The following is a 16,437-nucleotide window of genomic DNA, read 5'->3' as shown; positions in this document are numbered from 1 at the left end:
GTGAATTCCCAGACATTAGAGCAATAGGACAGGGGAGGCTGACCCTTCCTTTAAACCCTAGACACTAACAAAGAAGTTTCTTAGTAGACCACAGGGCCATGTTTAACTTCTCTTTGGGCCAGTCTGACCCTGGGGGCAATACATTTAAAAAACAGAAAAATTACTCAGGCTCTTCAAAAAATACACTTGAAATACATTTTCTGGTTAACTGTATGAAACCCTGCTGTCCTTCCCCAGCCAATTTCCAAACAGTCTTTCCATTCCACGGCTTCTTCTTTCCTATTTTCCACTGGTAAGCCCTGAAATACTTCTCCATACCAGAGCATCATTTTTAATCCCTGAGAGTCACAACCAAACACCTGCAAGCATGACTCATGAAAGAAATGAATCATGGCTTTCTGACAGAAAAATGTAGGAACTATGAGGCAGGACTCATTGTTTTTACTCTCTCTAAATGTGTTGGAAGCAACCTGACCATCTATTACCTGTGATGCCAGTTTGTGGTCTATCCCTAACTATATTATTTATGTACAGCATTTAGGGAAAAGGGAAAGAAGGGGCTGCTAGCATCTGAGTGTCTGAAGCTGCTTTAGTTATAAAGAACTCATATTAGGTCATCTATTCTGTGGAAGAGGTTTCCCAGGTTGCTCAGTGGTAAAGAATATGCCTGCCAATGCAGAAGACATGAATTCAACCCCTGGATTGGGAAGATCCCCTGGAGAAGGAAATGGCAACCCACTCCAATATTCTTGCCTGGAGAATTCCATGGATAGAGGAGCCTGGCTGGCTGCAGTCCATAGAGTCACAAGAGTTGGACTCAACTTAGTAGCTAAATAACAACAACATTTCTGTGGAAGAGTCTGACACTTTGGTACTTAGGGCTACTAGAGGCATATTCAGTTAACATTTTCTCTAAGACCACAGTTCTATGCTAAGTCAACTATTGCTTTACTCATCAAGGACTAGGGTTGTTATGTTTTAGTGGAAAGCATGACTTTTGATGTCATTTATGCCTGGACCTAAATCCCAGAATCTGAGGAATTCTGATGTTTACGTTTCTGAGATTTTGTTGCCTGTTTCTGATGGACTAAAATGAGAAAATACATGTTAAGTGATTAACACTGTGTCTATTAGTCATATTTTGCTGTGATAATAATCCCCCAATTTTTGTGGCTTACAACCCAAGCATTTATTTCTCAGAGTTTTGCAGGTAAGTTATGGTTGGTTTCTAGATGTCTTCTCATTTGGGGACCAAGGTTGAAGGAGCAGCTCCTTTATGGGATATGCCTGTCTCATGGTGGAGGATCAGGAGCAGAAAAGAGCTAGCAAAAACCTGGACTTGGTACTAGCACACAACCCACAGTCCATTGTACAAAATAAGTTCCTATGTGGAGGGAGGGGTGGATGAATATTTGAGCAACAGTAATATAATCTATGAACTAAGCTAGAAACATGACACTTACTTACATGTTAGCCTCCATCCTTTCCTAGTGCCTGTAGGAGTCAATAAATAAATGTGTCAACGATAAGCCAACTCTGTAGCTAGCCTAAAATTGTGACATAAAGTTGGTTGGCTGCTCTCCATGCTGAACCCAAGTACCTTTGCCTTCATCAGTTTTACTGTCCAAGAACTGTTCCACCATTTCCAGATCTACTCCCAAATTCCTCACTCCAACCACTTGCTTCACTCTCCCCTGCAGCACCTCACTTAACCTTGTGCCCTGACAACTAACTGGTGAAGACCCCCACTTTCCACCCTCTCCATAACTCCAACAGCCCTGGGACCACATAGAATCCTGCCACTCTAGGCTCTGTTTGCTAGGCACAAAATGACTATGTGAGCCAGAATTTGACGTCAGTCACCAACATCTTTGCCACTGAAACAGTGCATCAAGCGTAAACACTTAGCTTGAGCTATCCAAATAACTGAAAAATAGTCTATAGTCACACGGCCATATCACATTGTTATTTTTGGATGTAAGTCTGTACATTTTAATAAATTCTGGTTTTTAAATGACTTTTCAGTGATATTGTTATTGGGGGGAAGGAGGGAATTTGAGGTGGGCTCAAGAACTAGTTGGCAATCCTAACTAAAAGGAATGGAGGACTTCCCTGGTGGTCCAATGGTTAAGAATCTGCCTGCCAATGCAGGGGACACAGATTCGACCCCTGGGTCTGAGAAGATTCCACTAAGCCTACACTTCACAGCTGCTGAGCCCAAAAGCCCTAGAGCCTGTGCTGCACAACAAGAAGCCACTGTAAATACTGCCTACATCTGAAAGTAAAATACCCTTATTGTCAGAGATATGGAAACTGGGCTGAGAAGCCTGTACACACAAACGTTGCTACTTTTAAAAATTTACTAGCCAAAACTCTGTTTAGATTCTTCACTAACTGAGCACCTAAAAAGTGTTTCTTTGTCTGGTCAATACCTGTCAATTCCTCACAAATGTATTATTTCTTTGTCTAAAAAGTTTAAAAGCAGTCTGCTTTGGCTACTTCTTAGGTCCCATTTCTATGGATCTGTGTGTGCACAAATTAAAATCTGTTTCTCCTGTTAAACTATCTTGTGTAATTTAATTATTAGTCCAGACACCAGTACTCATGAGGGGTAGGGGAAAATGTCCCCCTCCCTGGTGATGGTATTAGAAATGAGTAGGGAGTGGCAGATGGTGGAGTTACAGTCCCTTTGAGCTCTTCTGAGGATTGATGGCATGGAAATTTTCAATGGTTTACTGAGCACTTAACTCACAGCTGTACTAAGGAAAGAAGGTGCGCAATTACAGAGGCATATTTGGGTGGCATTTCTGAGCTGTGAATTTTTTTTTCCTAATTAACAATGAGATGGCCTTGGATTTTGAGCCCATCTGAGAGTCCTGGGACATTTTAAGTCTTTGGGAAAACGAACAACCTTCCAGCCAGTTTGCTTTCTATTCTTTTCATTGACTTTGTTTGTTTGTTTGTTTCTTTTTGGCTGTGCCAGGTCTTCCTTGCTGCACGCAGGCTTTCTCTAGTTGCAGCGACTGGGGGCTACTCCCTAGTTGCACCATGCAGGCTTCTCATTGTGATGGCTTCTCTTGTTGTGGAGCACGGTCTCTAGGCGAACAGGCTTCAATAGTTGTAGCTTGTGGCCTCAAGAGGGCAGATTCAGTAGTTGTGGCCAAAGGGCTTAGTTGTTCCACATCATGTGGGATCTTTGTGAACCAAGGACTGAACCAGTGTCCCTGCATTGGCAGGTGGATTCTTAACTGGTGGGCCACCAGGGAAGTCCCACTATTTTCTTATTTTTTAATTGACTTTATTAAATGATTCATGAATTAGGCAGCATCCCATCTAACAAGTAGAAAAGTGCTTTTCAGCCAGTTTCTAATAACTTTTTAAAAAAATATTTATTTATTTTTGGTTGCATTGAGTCTTCGTTGCTGCATGCAGGCTTCCTTTAGTTGCAGTGGGTGGGGCCTACTCTCTAGTTGCAATGTGTGGGCTTCTCATTGCAGTGACTTCTCTTGTTGTGGAGCATGGGCTCTAGAGTACTCAGGCTTCAGTAGATGTGGGCTTCTCTTATAGCTCAGTTGGTAAAGACTTTGCCTGCAGTGCAGGAGACCTGAATTCGATTCCTGGGTTGGGAAGATCCCCTGGAGAAGGCAATGGAAACCCTCTCCAGTAATCTTGCCTGGAAAATCCCATGGACAGAGGAGCTTGGCAGGCTACAGTCCATGGGGTTGCAAGAGTAACCCCCACCCCAAACTACTTTATTTGATGTGATTTGTTAATTAAACAAATATTAATGAAGTTTTCATGTATGCCCATTACATTACTATGAGATAAAGAATGTGAAGTGTGTCATCAGAATAGAAAACCCAAATTTGGTAGTCAGGGAAGGCTTTCTGGAAGAAATGACATCTAACCCAAAGGATGGGTAGAAGTTATCCAGGTAAAGAGGGAAAGGAAGAGTGTTCCAGTCAGCGGGAACAATAAGAAATGTTGGAAGAGCTGAAATTCAGTTATGCAGGAGCCCACAGTGACGGCGGCAGGAAATGTGAAAAAGTTGTAAAGATGGGCAGAGGCCTTGATGTCAGGTTAAGATGTTTAGACTTTATATTAAGGTAAGATGAGGGCATTAAACATTTTGAGAAGGGACGTGCCCATGACCAGATTTTAGTTTTAGAAAGATTATTCTTTCTAAGGGTGGAAGCCTATAAGGAGGTAAGGGAGGTCTAAAAGTATTTAGGGAGGGTACTATTGTAAGGTTTTAAGGAGAGTGACAAGATGAGATATGCATTTTAGAAGGAGTTCTAAAAGGTATAAATGGTTAACTAACTGGTGACCCAGAGGAAGCAGTGTCCAGTTGAGAGTCAAGACCTCCACCATGTCCCACCTTTGCTTTCTTTGCCAGCGCTGCAGCCAGCCCCTGAAACTGAATCACACCATGGAGGCCTCCCAGGAACCTAAAGCTTTGATGTTCATCTCAGCTCAGGGAGACACAAGAGAAACACAGGAGGGAGGTCCTCCCTCCAAGGAGGAGGCAAACTTTGAAAATCTACAGGATGGTGCCTTTTGCAGGACTCCTCACCCACCCAGTAGTGGGACATCCTGGGACTATTCCAACTTCACCCTGCTTGGGAGGTTGGAGCCCCGGAGGAGTCTCGACAGCATCCAGAAGACTATTAGGGACAGTTTTGACATACTCTCTGGTGAAACAGAGGTGGACCACCCATTGTGTATGGACTGTACTGACTATCTTTTAGGGGCACTGGACATTGAACTCGCCATCACAGAATCTGACGTTCAGAACTACAAATGCTGTTTGGAGACCAGGGAGTGGATGAGTGAGGATGAGAGGGAGTTGCTGCAGAGGAAGCTGAAGGGCCTGGAGCTGGAGGAAGCAAAGCTACACCAAGAAGTGGCAGAGGTGGAGAAGAACCAAGAAAGTGTAGCAGCTGATCTCGAGGCAGCCCAGGCAGAGACTAAGATGCTGGAGCAGCAGGAAAAGCAGTACTGGAAGGACTACAGTAAGCTGAAATGGCAACAATTAGAACTAAGTGAGGAGCTGAGCAGTGTGGAGATGCGACTACGGTATGCCCAGATCCAGTGGAACAAGTTGGAGAAAACCGACGTCTTTAATGCCACCTTTGAGATCTGGCATGACGGCCCCTTAACCATCATCAATAACTTCAGATTGGGCCGCATCCCCACTGTCCCTGTGTGCTGGAGTGAGATCAGTGCGGCCTGGGGACAGACAGCCTTGCTGCTTCTTGCCCTGGCCAATACCATTGGACTGGAGTTTCAGAGGTACCGACTCATCCCCTGCGGAAACCATTCCTATCTGAGATCTTTAACAGATGACTGTGCCGAGTTGCCGTTGTACTCTAGTGGGAAGCAGAATGTTTTCTTACACAACAAATTTGATCAGGCTATGATGGCTTTCCTGGACTGCATGCAGCAGTTCAAGGAAGCAGCTGAGAAGGATGAGTCGGGTCTCTGTTTGCCCTACAAGATTCATGTGAAGAAAGGCCTGATGGAAGACCCTGGAAGCAGCAGTGGATTCTATCCCATCAGAACCCACTTGAACACGGAGGAGGACTGGACAAAGGCACTCAAGCTCATGCTTATAAATTTTAAGTGTAGTCTCACTTGGGTTTCCTTAAGGTATGGTCGAAAATAACTTATTCTACAAAGGGGAGATGATTTTTTTGATTTTAATATAGTTTATTTGTGAAAATGTTATCAGATAAAATTTAAAACTGAAGCATCTGTGTTTATATATTTCTGGTTGTGCTGGGTCTTCGTTGCTGCGTATGGGCTTTCTCTAGTTGTGGGGAGCAGGGGTTACTCTTCCTTGCGGTGCTCGGGTTTCTGATTGTGGTGGCTTCCTTCCCCTGCTGTGGAGCACGGGCTTTAGGTACATGGGCTTTATCAGCTGTGGCTCTCGGGCTCAGTAGTTGTGGCTCATGGGCCCATGGGTTTCAGTTACTCCTTGGCATGTGGGATCTTCCTGGATTAGGGATTGAACCCATGTCCACTGCATTGGCAGGCAGATTCCTATCCACTGCACCACCAGGGAAGTCTTATGTTTACTTTAAAAACTAATGGCCATACAGGCTCTAATTTAAAATTAAAGTATTGTCCCGAGCAACCCCAAAGTTATTGCTGTCTTCCCCAGCATTTTTGTCCTTTCTCCCATTTTTCCTAAACATTCAAAAGGACAAAGATTAAGTCACAAGATGACAAGACTATTTCTCCATTAAAATGAAAAATAAAGATTGCAGAAAAAAACTGAAATGTGTGATGGGGGGTGGTGAGAGGATGGGGTGTTAAGGAGAGAGGTGCTGACGTGCTCAATCATGGCCGACTCTTTGCGACCCCATGGGCTGTAGCCCTCCAGGTTCCTCTGCCCACGGAATTTTCCAGGCAAGAATACTGGAGTGAGTTGACATTTCCTTCTTCAAAGGAGAGAGGTGGAGGTCTTTCATTTTTTATGAGGAAAGTACTTGGGCCATTGTCTGTAGAACTTTGGAGTCAGGAGGTGAATATTAAAAGATAATTACATTTCTGCTGTGATATAGTAAGCCCTCTTCATCCCAGAAGAGCTTTCAATAAACTACACTTTCTTCAGTGATTTAAAGTAAGAAGTGTGTCTTTGAGCTGTGCTATTACGCTGAGACTAAACCTTAGGTGAGGGGCTGTGGAGACTAGAGAAGACGGGTAGCAATTCTACTGACCAATGCTCAGGTAAGGGTCACAAAGTGAACCCTTACAGAGAACTGAAGATTATAAAAGTCAGAGGATTCTGCAAAGTGTGGGTCTTTCCTGGTGATCCAGTGGTTAGAACTCTGTGTTTTCTCTGTAGGTTCGATCCCAGGTTAGGGAACTAAGGCCCTGCATGCGGCCGCACCATGCATTGATGCCAAGTTGTTTTTTTTTTTTTTTAACAAAATACAAAAATTTCAAAAAAGCCTACTGTATGATGTCATTTACTTGATTCTCCATTGCTCTCAGAAGAAAGTCCCAAATTCTTACCGTGACTTTTAGCCTGGGTAACCTTTCCTTCCTGCCTCTCTAGGCTCACCTCATATTTCTCCCAGCTCCTTTCTGTTCCCAAATATGCTAGCTTCACTCTCCTTCTGCCTTTTGCCCATGCTCTTCCCTGTATGTTTTCTAAAATTTATTTTTGGTGTGCTAGGTCTTTGATGCTGTGCCTGGGCTTTCTCTAATTGCAGTGAGCGAGGGCTACACTCTAGTTGCAGTGTGCGGGCTTCTCACTGTGGTGCCTTCCCCTGTTGTGGAACAGGGGTGTGCTCTAGGATTGCGTGGGCTTCAGTAGCTGTGGCACACGGGCTTAGTTGCTCTGCGGCATGTGACATCAGGATCAAGGATGGAACTTGCATCCCCTGCACTGTCAGGCACATTTACCACTGAGACACCAGGAAATCCCTGATAGCTACTTTAGCTTAGTGGTCCAGATGATGCCTAGAAAGACCCTCATACATATTAAACATCCATCAATAGAAATCACTGTGGAAAATAAGAACAGGGAGTTGACTAATTTGTCATGGACTCAAGGCTTCCTGGGTGGCTCAAATGGCAAAGAATCTGCCTGCAGCGCGGGAGACCCAGGTTGATCCTGGGTCGGGAAGATCCCCTGGAGAAGGGCTTGGCAACCCACTCCAGTATTCTTGCCTGGAGAACTCCATGTGAGGAGACTGGCAGGCTACAGTCCATGGGGTCACAAAGAGTCAGACACAGCTGAGCTACTAACACAACAGATGTAATTAGGGGGCTTCCCAGGTGGTGCTAATAGTAAAGAAACTTCTTGCCAATGCAGGTAGATGTGAGGCACAGGTTCGATCCTTAGGTCGGGAAGACCAACTGGAGGACAGCATGGCAACCCACTCTGGTATTCCTGCCTAGGAAATCTCATAGAGGAGCCTGGTGGGCTTCTGCCCATAGGGTCATACACAGTCGGAGAGGACTGAAGCAACTTAGCATGCAAAAGTAATAGGAAACTCCTAGGAGATTAAGCTTCCTTGGTGGCTCAGATGGTAAAGAGTCCACCTGCAATGCAGGAGACCTGGGTTTGGTCCCTGGATTAGGAAGATCCCCTGGAAAAGGAAACGGCTATTCACTCCAGTATCCTGGACATGGGGTTGCAGAGTCTTTTGTGACTGAGCGACTAACTCCTTCACTTTCACTTTCCAGCCTTCAGACCTATTTACTGGAACAAGTTAAATGCCATCTTAAAGAAATAATCAGATTAGTCTAGAAATGGGGCTACATGTGGCCTAGGTTTTAAGAAGTCGACATTTTTTTTTTTAAGTAGGAGGTATGTATTAAAAGAAAAAAATGAGACATAACAACTGAATATAATGAGAACCTTGAGATGAAAAAAAAGGAGCCCCTGACTGCTGTCACTGAGCTGGCCTGACTCTAGCAGCTGGAGTTCTCCTAGATAACATAAATAACTTCACAGAACAAAAGAATCCCCTCACTCTGTGACTGTGATGGAGCAAGACAAGAACAAGTCTAGTCTGTAGTGCTGTCTAAGAGACAAAAACAAGAACATTTCCAAACCACAAAAATGGCTAAACATTCCCATTTCCTGCTGTGTTTCTTTTGCTTTCACATAAAAAATCAAGATAATCATAGAATTGTCCTTGCTTTTTTGACAAGTCCAGGCGAAATCCCAAGAATCCACACTTTATTGAGATGCCACCTTCATTCATTCCTTGTGGCAGCTCTTTCCCTCCTTGCAGAGAACTGATCAGTCCAAATTTGTTCACATGGGTTCCCAGTCTTTGGCTGGAGGGCAGCAATCAATTTGATGAGATCCTGGCTTGAAAAAGCAAGTTCAGTTCTGTCACTCAGTTGTGTCCAACTCTTTGCAACCTCATGGACTGCAGCATGCAAGGTTCGCCCGTCCATCACCAACTCCTGGAGTTTTTTCAAACTCATGTCCATCAAGTTGGCGATGCCATCCAACCATCTCTTCCTCTGTTGTCCCCTTCCCCTCCTGCCCTCAATCTTTCCCATCATAACCATCTTTTCCAATGAGTCAGTTCTTCACATCAGATGGCCAAAGTATTGGAGTTTCAGCTTCAGGATCAGTCCTTCCAATGAATTTTCAGGACTGATTTCCTTTAGGATGGACTGGTTGGATCTCCTTGAAGTCCAAGGGACTCTCAAGTCTTCAATATCACAGTTCAAAAGCATCAATTCTTTGGTGTCAGCTTTCTTTATAGTCCAACTCTCACATCCATACATGACTACTGGAAAAACCATCGCTTTGACTAGACAGATCTTTGTTGGCAAAGTAATGTCTGCTTTTTAATGCTGTCTAGGTTGGTCATAGCTTTTATTCCAGGGAACAAGTGTCTTTTAATTTCGTGGCTGTAGTCACCATCTGCAGTGATTTTGGAGCCCCCCCAAATAAAGTCTCTCCTTTCATTGTTTCCCCATCTATTTGCCCTGAAGTGATGGGACCGGATGCCATGATCTTGGTTCTCTGAATGTTGAGGGTTTGTGTGTGTGTGTGTGTGTGTGTGTGTGTGTAGCAGAGTTTTATTAAAGTGAACAGCATGGATCACAAGTCCCTTGAAAGTCTACAATCTGACAGATAGGTTAGTAGTTCTAATTCCCCACACATTTATGAAATGGCCAAAGAGACCAAGAAAAGGTGACCCAGAAAGGAAAGTTCAGTCCACACGCTTCACCCAATTTTTGGTCGCTCTCCTCACAGGGACCTTGGGTGTCTCTTGGCATTGGCAGGTCCATATAAACCCCTGACTAGGCTCCCCTTTTGGGGGCTTCCTTCAGCCATTATGGGGCACTGAGAAACTGAAAAGCAGGGCTCATCACTTGCTTCACTCAGCGCATGTCATTCATTCACACAAACATACTCTAGAGTTAGTAAAGTAAAGCAGAAAATGTGTATACTGAGAAAGCAAAGAGGTTAGAGCTCTGAGTGTTCTTACCTTGTCCTGAAGATCCTGGACAAGCCCCCAGGATGATAGCTTCCAGTGAATGGTGTTGGATTCATGATCTCCGAAGAGGGTTTTGCTTCGGGACCAGGAACCAGGCTTGATCACTCAAGAGCTTTTGCGTAGAAGTTTTATTAAAGGGAAGAAGAGGACAGAGAGAGCTTCTGACATAGACATCAGAAGGGGGATGAAGAGTGCCCCCTGAATGTTGAGTTTTAAGCCAACGTTTTCACTATTCTTTTTCACTTTCATCAAGAGACTCTTTAGTCGTCTTTGCTTTTTGCCATAAGGGTGGTGCCATCTGCGTATCTGAAGGTATTGATATTTCTCCCAGCAATCTTGGTTCCAGCTTGTGCTTCATCCAGCCTGACATTTCATATGATATACTCTGCATATAAGTTGAATAAGCAGGGTGACAATATACAACCTTGATGTTCTCCTTTTCCTATTTGGAACCAGTCTGTTGTTCCATGTCCAGTTCTAACTGTTGCTTCTTAACCTGCATACAGATTTCTCAGGAGGCAGGTCAAGTGGTCTGGTATTCCCATCTCTTTCAGAATTTTCCACAGTTTGTTGTGATCCATGTAGTCAAGAGCTTTAGTGTAGTCAAGCAGAAGTAGGCTAAATTTGCCTGTTACTCCAGGTATCTCTTGACTTCCTACTTTTGCATTCCAGTCCCCTATAATGAAAAGGGCATCTTTTTCGGGTGTTAGTTTTAGAAGGTCTTGTAGGTCATAACAGAACTGTTCAACTTCACCTTTTTTCAGCATTACTGTTTGGGGCATATATTTGGATTACTGTGATATTGAATTGTTTGCCTTGGAAACGAACAGAGATCATTCTGTTGTTTTTGAGATTGCACCCAAGTACTGAATTTTGGACTCTTTTGTTGACTATGATGGCTACTCCATTTCTTCTAAAGGATTCTTGCCCACAGTAGTAGACATAATGGTTATCTGAGTTAAATTCGCCCATTCCAGTCCATTTTAGTTCACTGATTCCTAAAATGTCAATGTTCACTGTTGCCATCTCCTGTTTGATGACTTCCAATTTACCTTGATTCATGGACCTAAGATTCCAGGTTCCTATGCAATATTGATCTTTACAGCATCAGACTTTACTTCCATCACCAGTCATATCCACAACTGGGTATTGTTTTTGCTATATTGGGCACATACCGACCTGGCAAGTTCATCGTTCAGTGTCATATCTTTTTGCCTTTTCATACTGTTCATGGAATTCTTAAGGCAAGACTACTGAAGTGGTTTGCCATTGCCTTCTACGGTGAGGTGAAGTTGCTCAGTCGTGTATGCCTATTTGAGATTGCATTGACTCTAGCCTATCAGGCTCCTCTCTCCATTGCATTTTCCAGGCAAGTGTACTGGAGTGGGTTGACATTTCCTTCACCAGGCAGTCTTCCTGACTCCGACCCAGGGATCAAACCTAGGTCTCCCACATTGCAGGTAGACACTTCACCCTCTGGCCACCAGGGGAGCCTGCCTTCTCCAGTGGACCACAGTTTGTCAGAGTTCTCTACCATGACCTGTCCATCTTGGGTGACCTTACGAGGCTTGGCTCATAGTTTCACTGAATTAGATGAGGCTGTGGTCCTTGTGATCAGTTTGATTAGTTTTCTATGATTGTGGTTTTCATTCTGTCTGCCCTCTGTGGGATAGGGATAAGAGGCTTTTGGAAGCTTCCTGATGGGAGAGACTGACTGGGGAGGAAACTGGGTCTTGTTCTGATGTCCATTCTCAGTAAATCTTTAATCCAATTTTCTGTTGACGGGTGGGGCTGTGTTCCCCTGCATTGTTTGACCTGACCCCAAACTATGGTGGAGGTAATGGTGACCCTTCCAAAAGGTCCATGCATGCACTGCCTTGTAGCAGGCCACTGCTGACCCATGCCTCTGCAGGAGACTCCTGGACACTCACAGGCAAGTCTGGGTCAGTCTCTTGTGGGGTCACTGCTCCTTTCTGCTGGGTCCTGGTGTGCACAAGGTTTTGCTTGTGCCTTCCAAGAGTCTGTTTCCCCAGCCCTGTGTAGGTTCTGTAATCAAATCCCATTGGCCTCCAAAGTCAAATTCCCTAGGGGTTCTCAGTCCCTTTGCCAGACCCCCAGGTTGGGAAATCTCACGTGGGTCCTAGAACTTTCTTAACAGTGCGAGAATTTATTTAATATAATTTTTCTGCAGTGTGTGGGTTGTGTCCTCGGTGGCTCTATGTTGGGGTTAATGGCAACCTCCTTCAAGAGGGCTTATACCACACCCAGGATGGCTGCACCCAAAGCCCCTGCCCCTGTGACAGGCCACTTGAAAAAGCAACAGACAGCTCTAAGAGACATATTGGGAATAATTACTGAAATTAGATCATACAGAATTTGTCTCTCTCTGTACTCCTTATTCTTTAATTTTTAAAAAGAAATAGTATAATGGTCAGGTATATACAAACCTTTTTTTTAATTTGAAAAATTTCATTATCAGAAGTTAAAAAAAAAGCCCCAGCTCCTCAGCTATACTACTTATAAGCTAAATAGAAAGTAGATATTCTCTTTAAACTTTCATCTTATCTTCTAAAACATGGAATTAATGGTACTAATTTAATTGTGAGAGTTCACTGAAAAGATCAAATTGCCAATATCTGCTGGATCATTGAAAAAACAAAAGAGTTCCAGAAAAACATCTATTTCTGCTTTATTGACTACGCCAAAGACTTCAACTGTGTGGATCACAGTAAACTGTGGAAAATTCTGAAGGAGATGGGAATACCAGACCACCTGACCTGCCTCTTGAGAAACCTGTATGCAGGTCAGGAAGCAACAGTTAGAACTGGACATGGAACAACAGACTGGTTCCAAATAGGAAAAGGAGTACGTCAAGGCTGTATATTGTCACCCTGCTTATTTAACTTATATGCAGAGTACATCATGAGAAACACTGGGCTGGAAGAAGCACAAGCTGGAATTAAGATTGCTGGGAGAAATATCAATAACCTCAGATATGCAGATGACACCACCCTTATGGCAGAAAGTGAAGAGGAACTAAAAAGCCTCTTGATGTAAGTGAAAGAGGAGAGTGAAAAAATTGGTTTAAAGCTCAACATTCAGAAAACTAAGATCATGGCATCTGGTCCCATCACTGCATGGGAAATAGATGGGGAGACAGTGGAAACAGTGTCAGACTTTATTTTGGGGGGCTCTAAAATCACTGCAAATGGTGACTGCAGCCATGAAATTAAAAGACACTTACTCCTTGGAAGGAAAGTTATGACCAACCTAGATAGCATATTTAAAAGCAGAGACATTACTTTGCCAACAAAGGTCCACCTAGTCAAGGCTATGGTTTTTCCAGTGGTCATGTATGGATGTGAGAGTTGGACTGTGAAGAAAGCTGAGCACCAAAAAATTGATGCTTCTGAACTGTGGTGTTGGAGAAGACTCTTGGGAGTCCCTTGGACTGCAAGGAGATCCAACCAGTCCATCCTGAAGGAGATAAGTCCTGGGTGTTCATTGGAAGGACTGATGCTGAAGCTGAAACTCCAATACTTTGGCCACCTGATGCGAAGAGTTGACTCATTGGAAAAGACCCTGATGCTGGGAGGGATTGGGGGCAGGAGGAGAAGGGGACGACAGAGGATGAGATGGCTGGATGGCATTACCGACTCGATGGGCATGAGTTTGAGTAAACTCCAGGAGTTGGTGATGGACAGGGAGGCCTGGCGTGCTGCGATTCATGGGGTCGCAAAGAGTCAGACAAGACTGAGCGACTGAACTGAACTGAACTGAAAATACTCGGCACATTTTATTATCATTTATTGTTAAAACTGTGAAGATGTTGTAAACCCCTTTGTACATAAGTTTGTGTACTTATATGACATATGAATATTTCCATATCATAAATTTCTGAATAGGGAATTTCTGAATAAATGGATATGAATATTTTCTAAGTTAAAAAATTTCTTCACCAAATATTGTTCTATAATGATTGCACACAGACCCACCCTGACACCCATGGAACCTAGAGCAGAAGCACCAGTGGAATATGTATAAACACTTAAACCAAGCTACAGACTGTTCAGTGACGTACATTTTATCTTCCAGCCTTGACAAATACACCTTCATCATCACCTCAAAGGCGAGCTTCAACTTCGGAATTCTCAGACACCTTGAATTTCCAGGATGAGATGTTACATGGGTCCACAGTCCACGAACCATCTCCCCTCTTCTTCTGCCTCTGTCTCCTTTCCACAAAGCAGAGTCTCTCCTGCTTCCCTGTGAGCACATCAGTTTCAAGCTTCATCCACAGCTCTGCAAACAGCCATCCTTCAGTGGCCCCTTCTGGCCAAAGGTCCAAGCGGCAATATCCATCCTTGGACTAAGGACAGAGGCCTGTGTAGTTTCTGATATGGGTACTGGGCCACTTGCGCAGAGAAAAGCAGGGTCCTAGACATGCGGAGTATGATCTCAAAGGGGAGGGCCAGTCCTCTTAATCCCCTAGAACCTTACTCCAGTGGGGAAATAGGCAGCAGATGAAGACCAGAATGGGGTTCTCTAAAGTACAGAGAGTCCCGTCTTGTTCATGTTTAAGGACATATTGGTTTTATAAGCTTATATTTCTATTGAAGTTGCCTATTCCATCACAACATAAAAACGCTGGATAGTACCAATTTTGAAAACATTTCCTAATCTTTTACATGAGAAAGTCCCAATGTTTCAACATGAAATCCTATAATTATTGTTAAACATTTTGGTGTTTACATCCATTTGGATTTCCTCTTTGTTGAACGAAGAACATTTTGTTAATAATTTTTAATATTGTTCAATTGAATTCCAAGATTTTTTGTATACTAGGGAAGTTAGCAGTTTGTCATAAGGGTTGCAAACATCCCCCACCTCCAGGTTTACTTTGATCATATTTGTAATTGAATTCGTTATCTAGAAGTCTTAGTTTTAACTTTTATTAGGTCAAAATTAGTAGTCTTTTCTTTATGGCATTTGAGTTTTGTGTCATGGTGAGAAAGATGATCTCCATTCCAAGATTATAAAATTATACACCCATGGTTTATTTTCATCTAACACAATACAGTTTCACGGTTTCTACATTAAAATATTTGATGCATCTGGAATTTATTTTAATGCAAGACTTGATTTGGGTCTCATATTCTCTTTTATTCCAAATGGCAAGCTCATTGTCTCAATTGCATTTATCAAATAATCTATCCTTTGGCACGGGTGATCTAACTTGCCCCTGCTATAATCATGTTTTATCTCCCTAACACGCCACACTCAAGACAAAGACTTTATTTTCTTGAGACACTCACATCAATGGGCAGGTCCTCAACAAATGTGCTCAGAAGTGTTCAACAAATACTAGGGATAAATTGGAGGGCTTGCTGTCATCCAGTGAGAAAATGGCTATTACAAAGATTAAATGAAATATTTGGACTTCTCTGGTGGTACAGTGGGTAAGAATCCACCTGTCAATGCAGGGGATATGGGTTTGATCCCTGGTCCAGGAAGATTCCACATGCCATGGAGCAACTAAGCCCATGCGTCACAACTACTGAAGCCCAGGCTCCCTAGAACCTGTGTTCCTCTACAAGAGAAGCCATCACAATGAGGAACTGGTGCATCACCAGTTAAGTAGAGAGTAACCCCTGTTCTCTGCAACGAGAAAGCCCATGAGCAGCTACAAAGACGCTCAATCATGTCCGAATCTTTGCAACGCCATGGACCATACAGTCTATGGAATTCTCCAAGCCAGAATACTGGAGTGGGTAGCCTTTCCCTTCTCCAGGGGATCTTCCCAACCCAGGGATAGAACCCAGGTCTCCCACATTGCAGGTGGATTCTTTACCAGCTGAGCCCCAAGGGAAGCCCACAAAGACCCAGCACAACCAAAAAAATAAATAAATTATAAAAAAATCTTTAGGTTGTTAATATATATATAAAGATTAAATGAACTAGTACCTGTAAAGTTTCTAGGATAGGACTGGTACATATTAAGGTACTACTCTCTTCTTTTAGGACTTCCCTGGTGCCTCATATGGTAAAGCATCTGCCTACAATGTGGGAGACCTGGGTTTGATCCCTGGGTCAGGAAGATCCTCTGGAGAAGGAAATAGCAACCCACTCCAGTACTCTTGCCTGGAAAACCCCATGGATGGAGGAGCCTGGTAGGCTACAGTCCATGGGGTCGCAAAGCAGACAAAACTGAGCAACTAAACTTTTACTTTCACTCTTCTTTTGATTAGGTTAAAAATTATGTCCAATGTTATATTTAGACAATGGCATTAACAACATAATGAGAGAAGAACTTTTATCATTTTAGTCAAGAACTCTACTTCTTGCCAGCTTCAGTGCATGAGTCACTCCTTCCCTCCTACTCTCCATTATTTCTGAATCACACAGAGCCCAGCAAGGCAAATAGCTGTATGTGACCACTGACTGGGTGACCTCAGAT

The 16,437-nt window shown here is 43.4% G+C and overlaps 1 protein-coding gene across 1 annotated transcript; it reads left to right on the top strand.

Annotated features, from left to right (window-relative positions):
- The first annotated feature begins 4,369 nt into the window (after positions 1-4,369).
- BECN2 (beclin 2) lies at positions 4,370-5,665 on the top strand. Its single transcript, XM_061161210.1, has one exon. It carries the CDS (start codon positions 4,370-4,372, stop codon positions 5,663-5,665), a length of 1,296 nt encoding a protein of 431 aa, XP_061017193.1.
- Positions 5,666-16,437: the final 10,772 nt, after the last annotated feature.

The sequence above is a fragment of the Dama dama genome, chromosome 14 (genome assembly GCF_033118175.1).
Source record: "Dama dama isolate Ldn47 chromosome 14, ASM3311817v1, whole genome shotgun sequence".
Classification (NCBI taxonomy): domain Eukaryota; kingdom Metazoa; phylum Chordata; class Mammalia; order Artiodactyla; family Cervidae; genus Dama; species Dama dama.
This window is presented reverse-complemented; position numbering and strand designations above follow the sequence as displayed.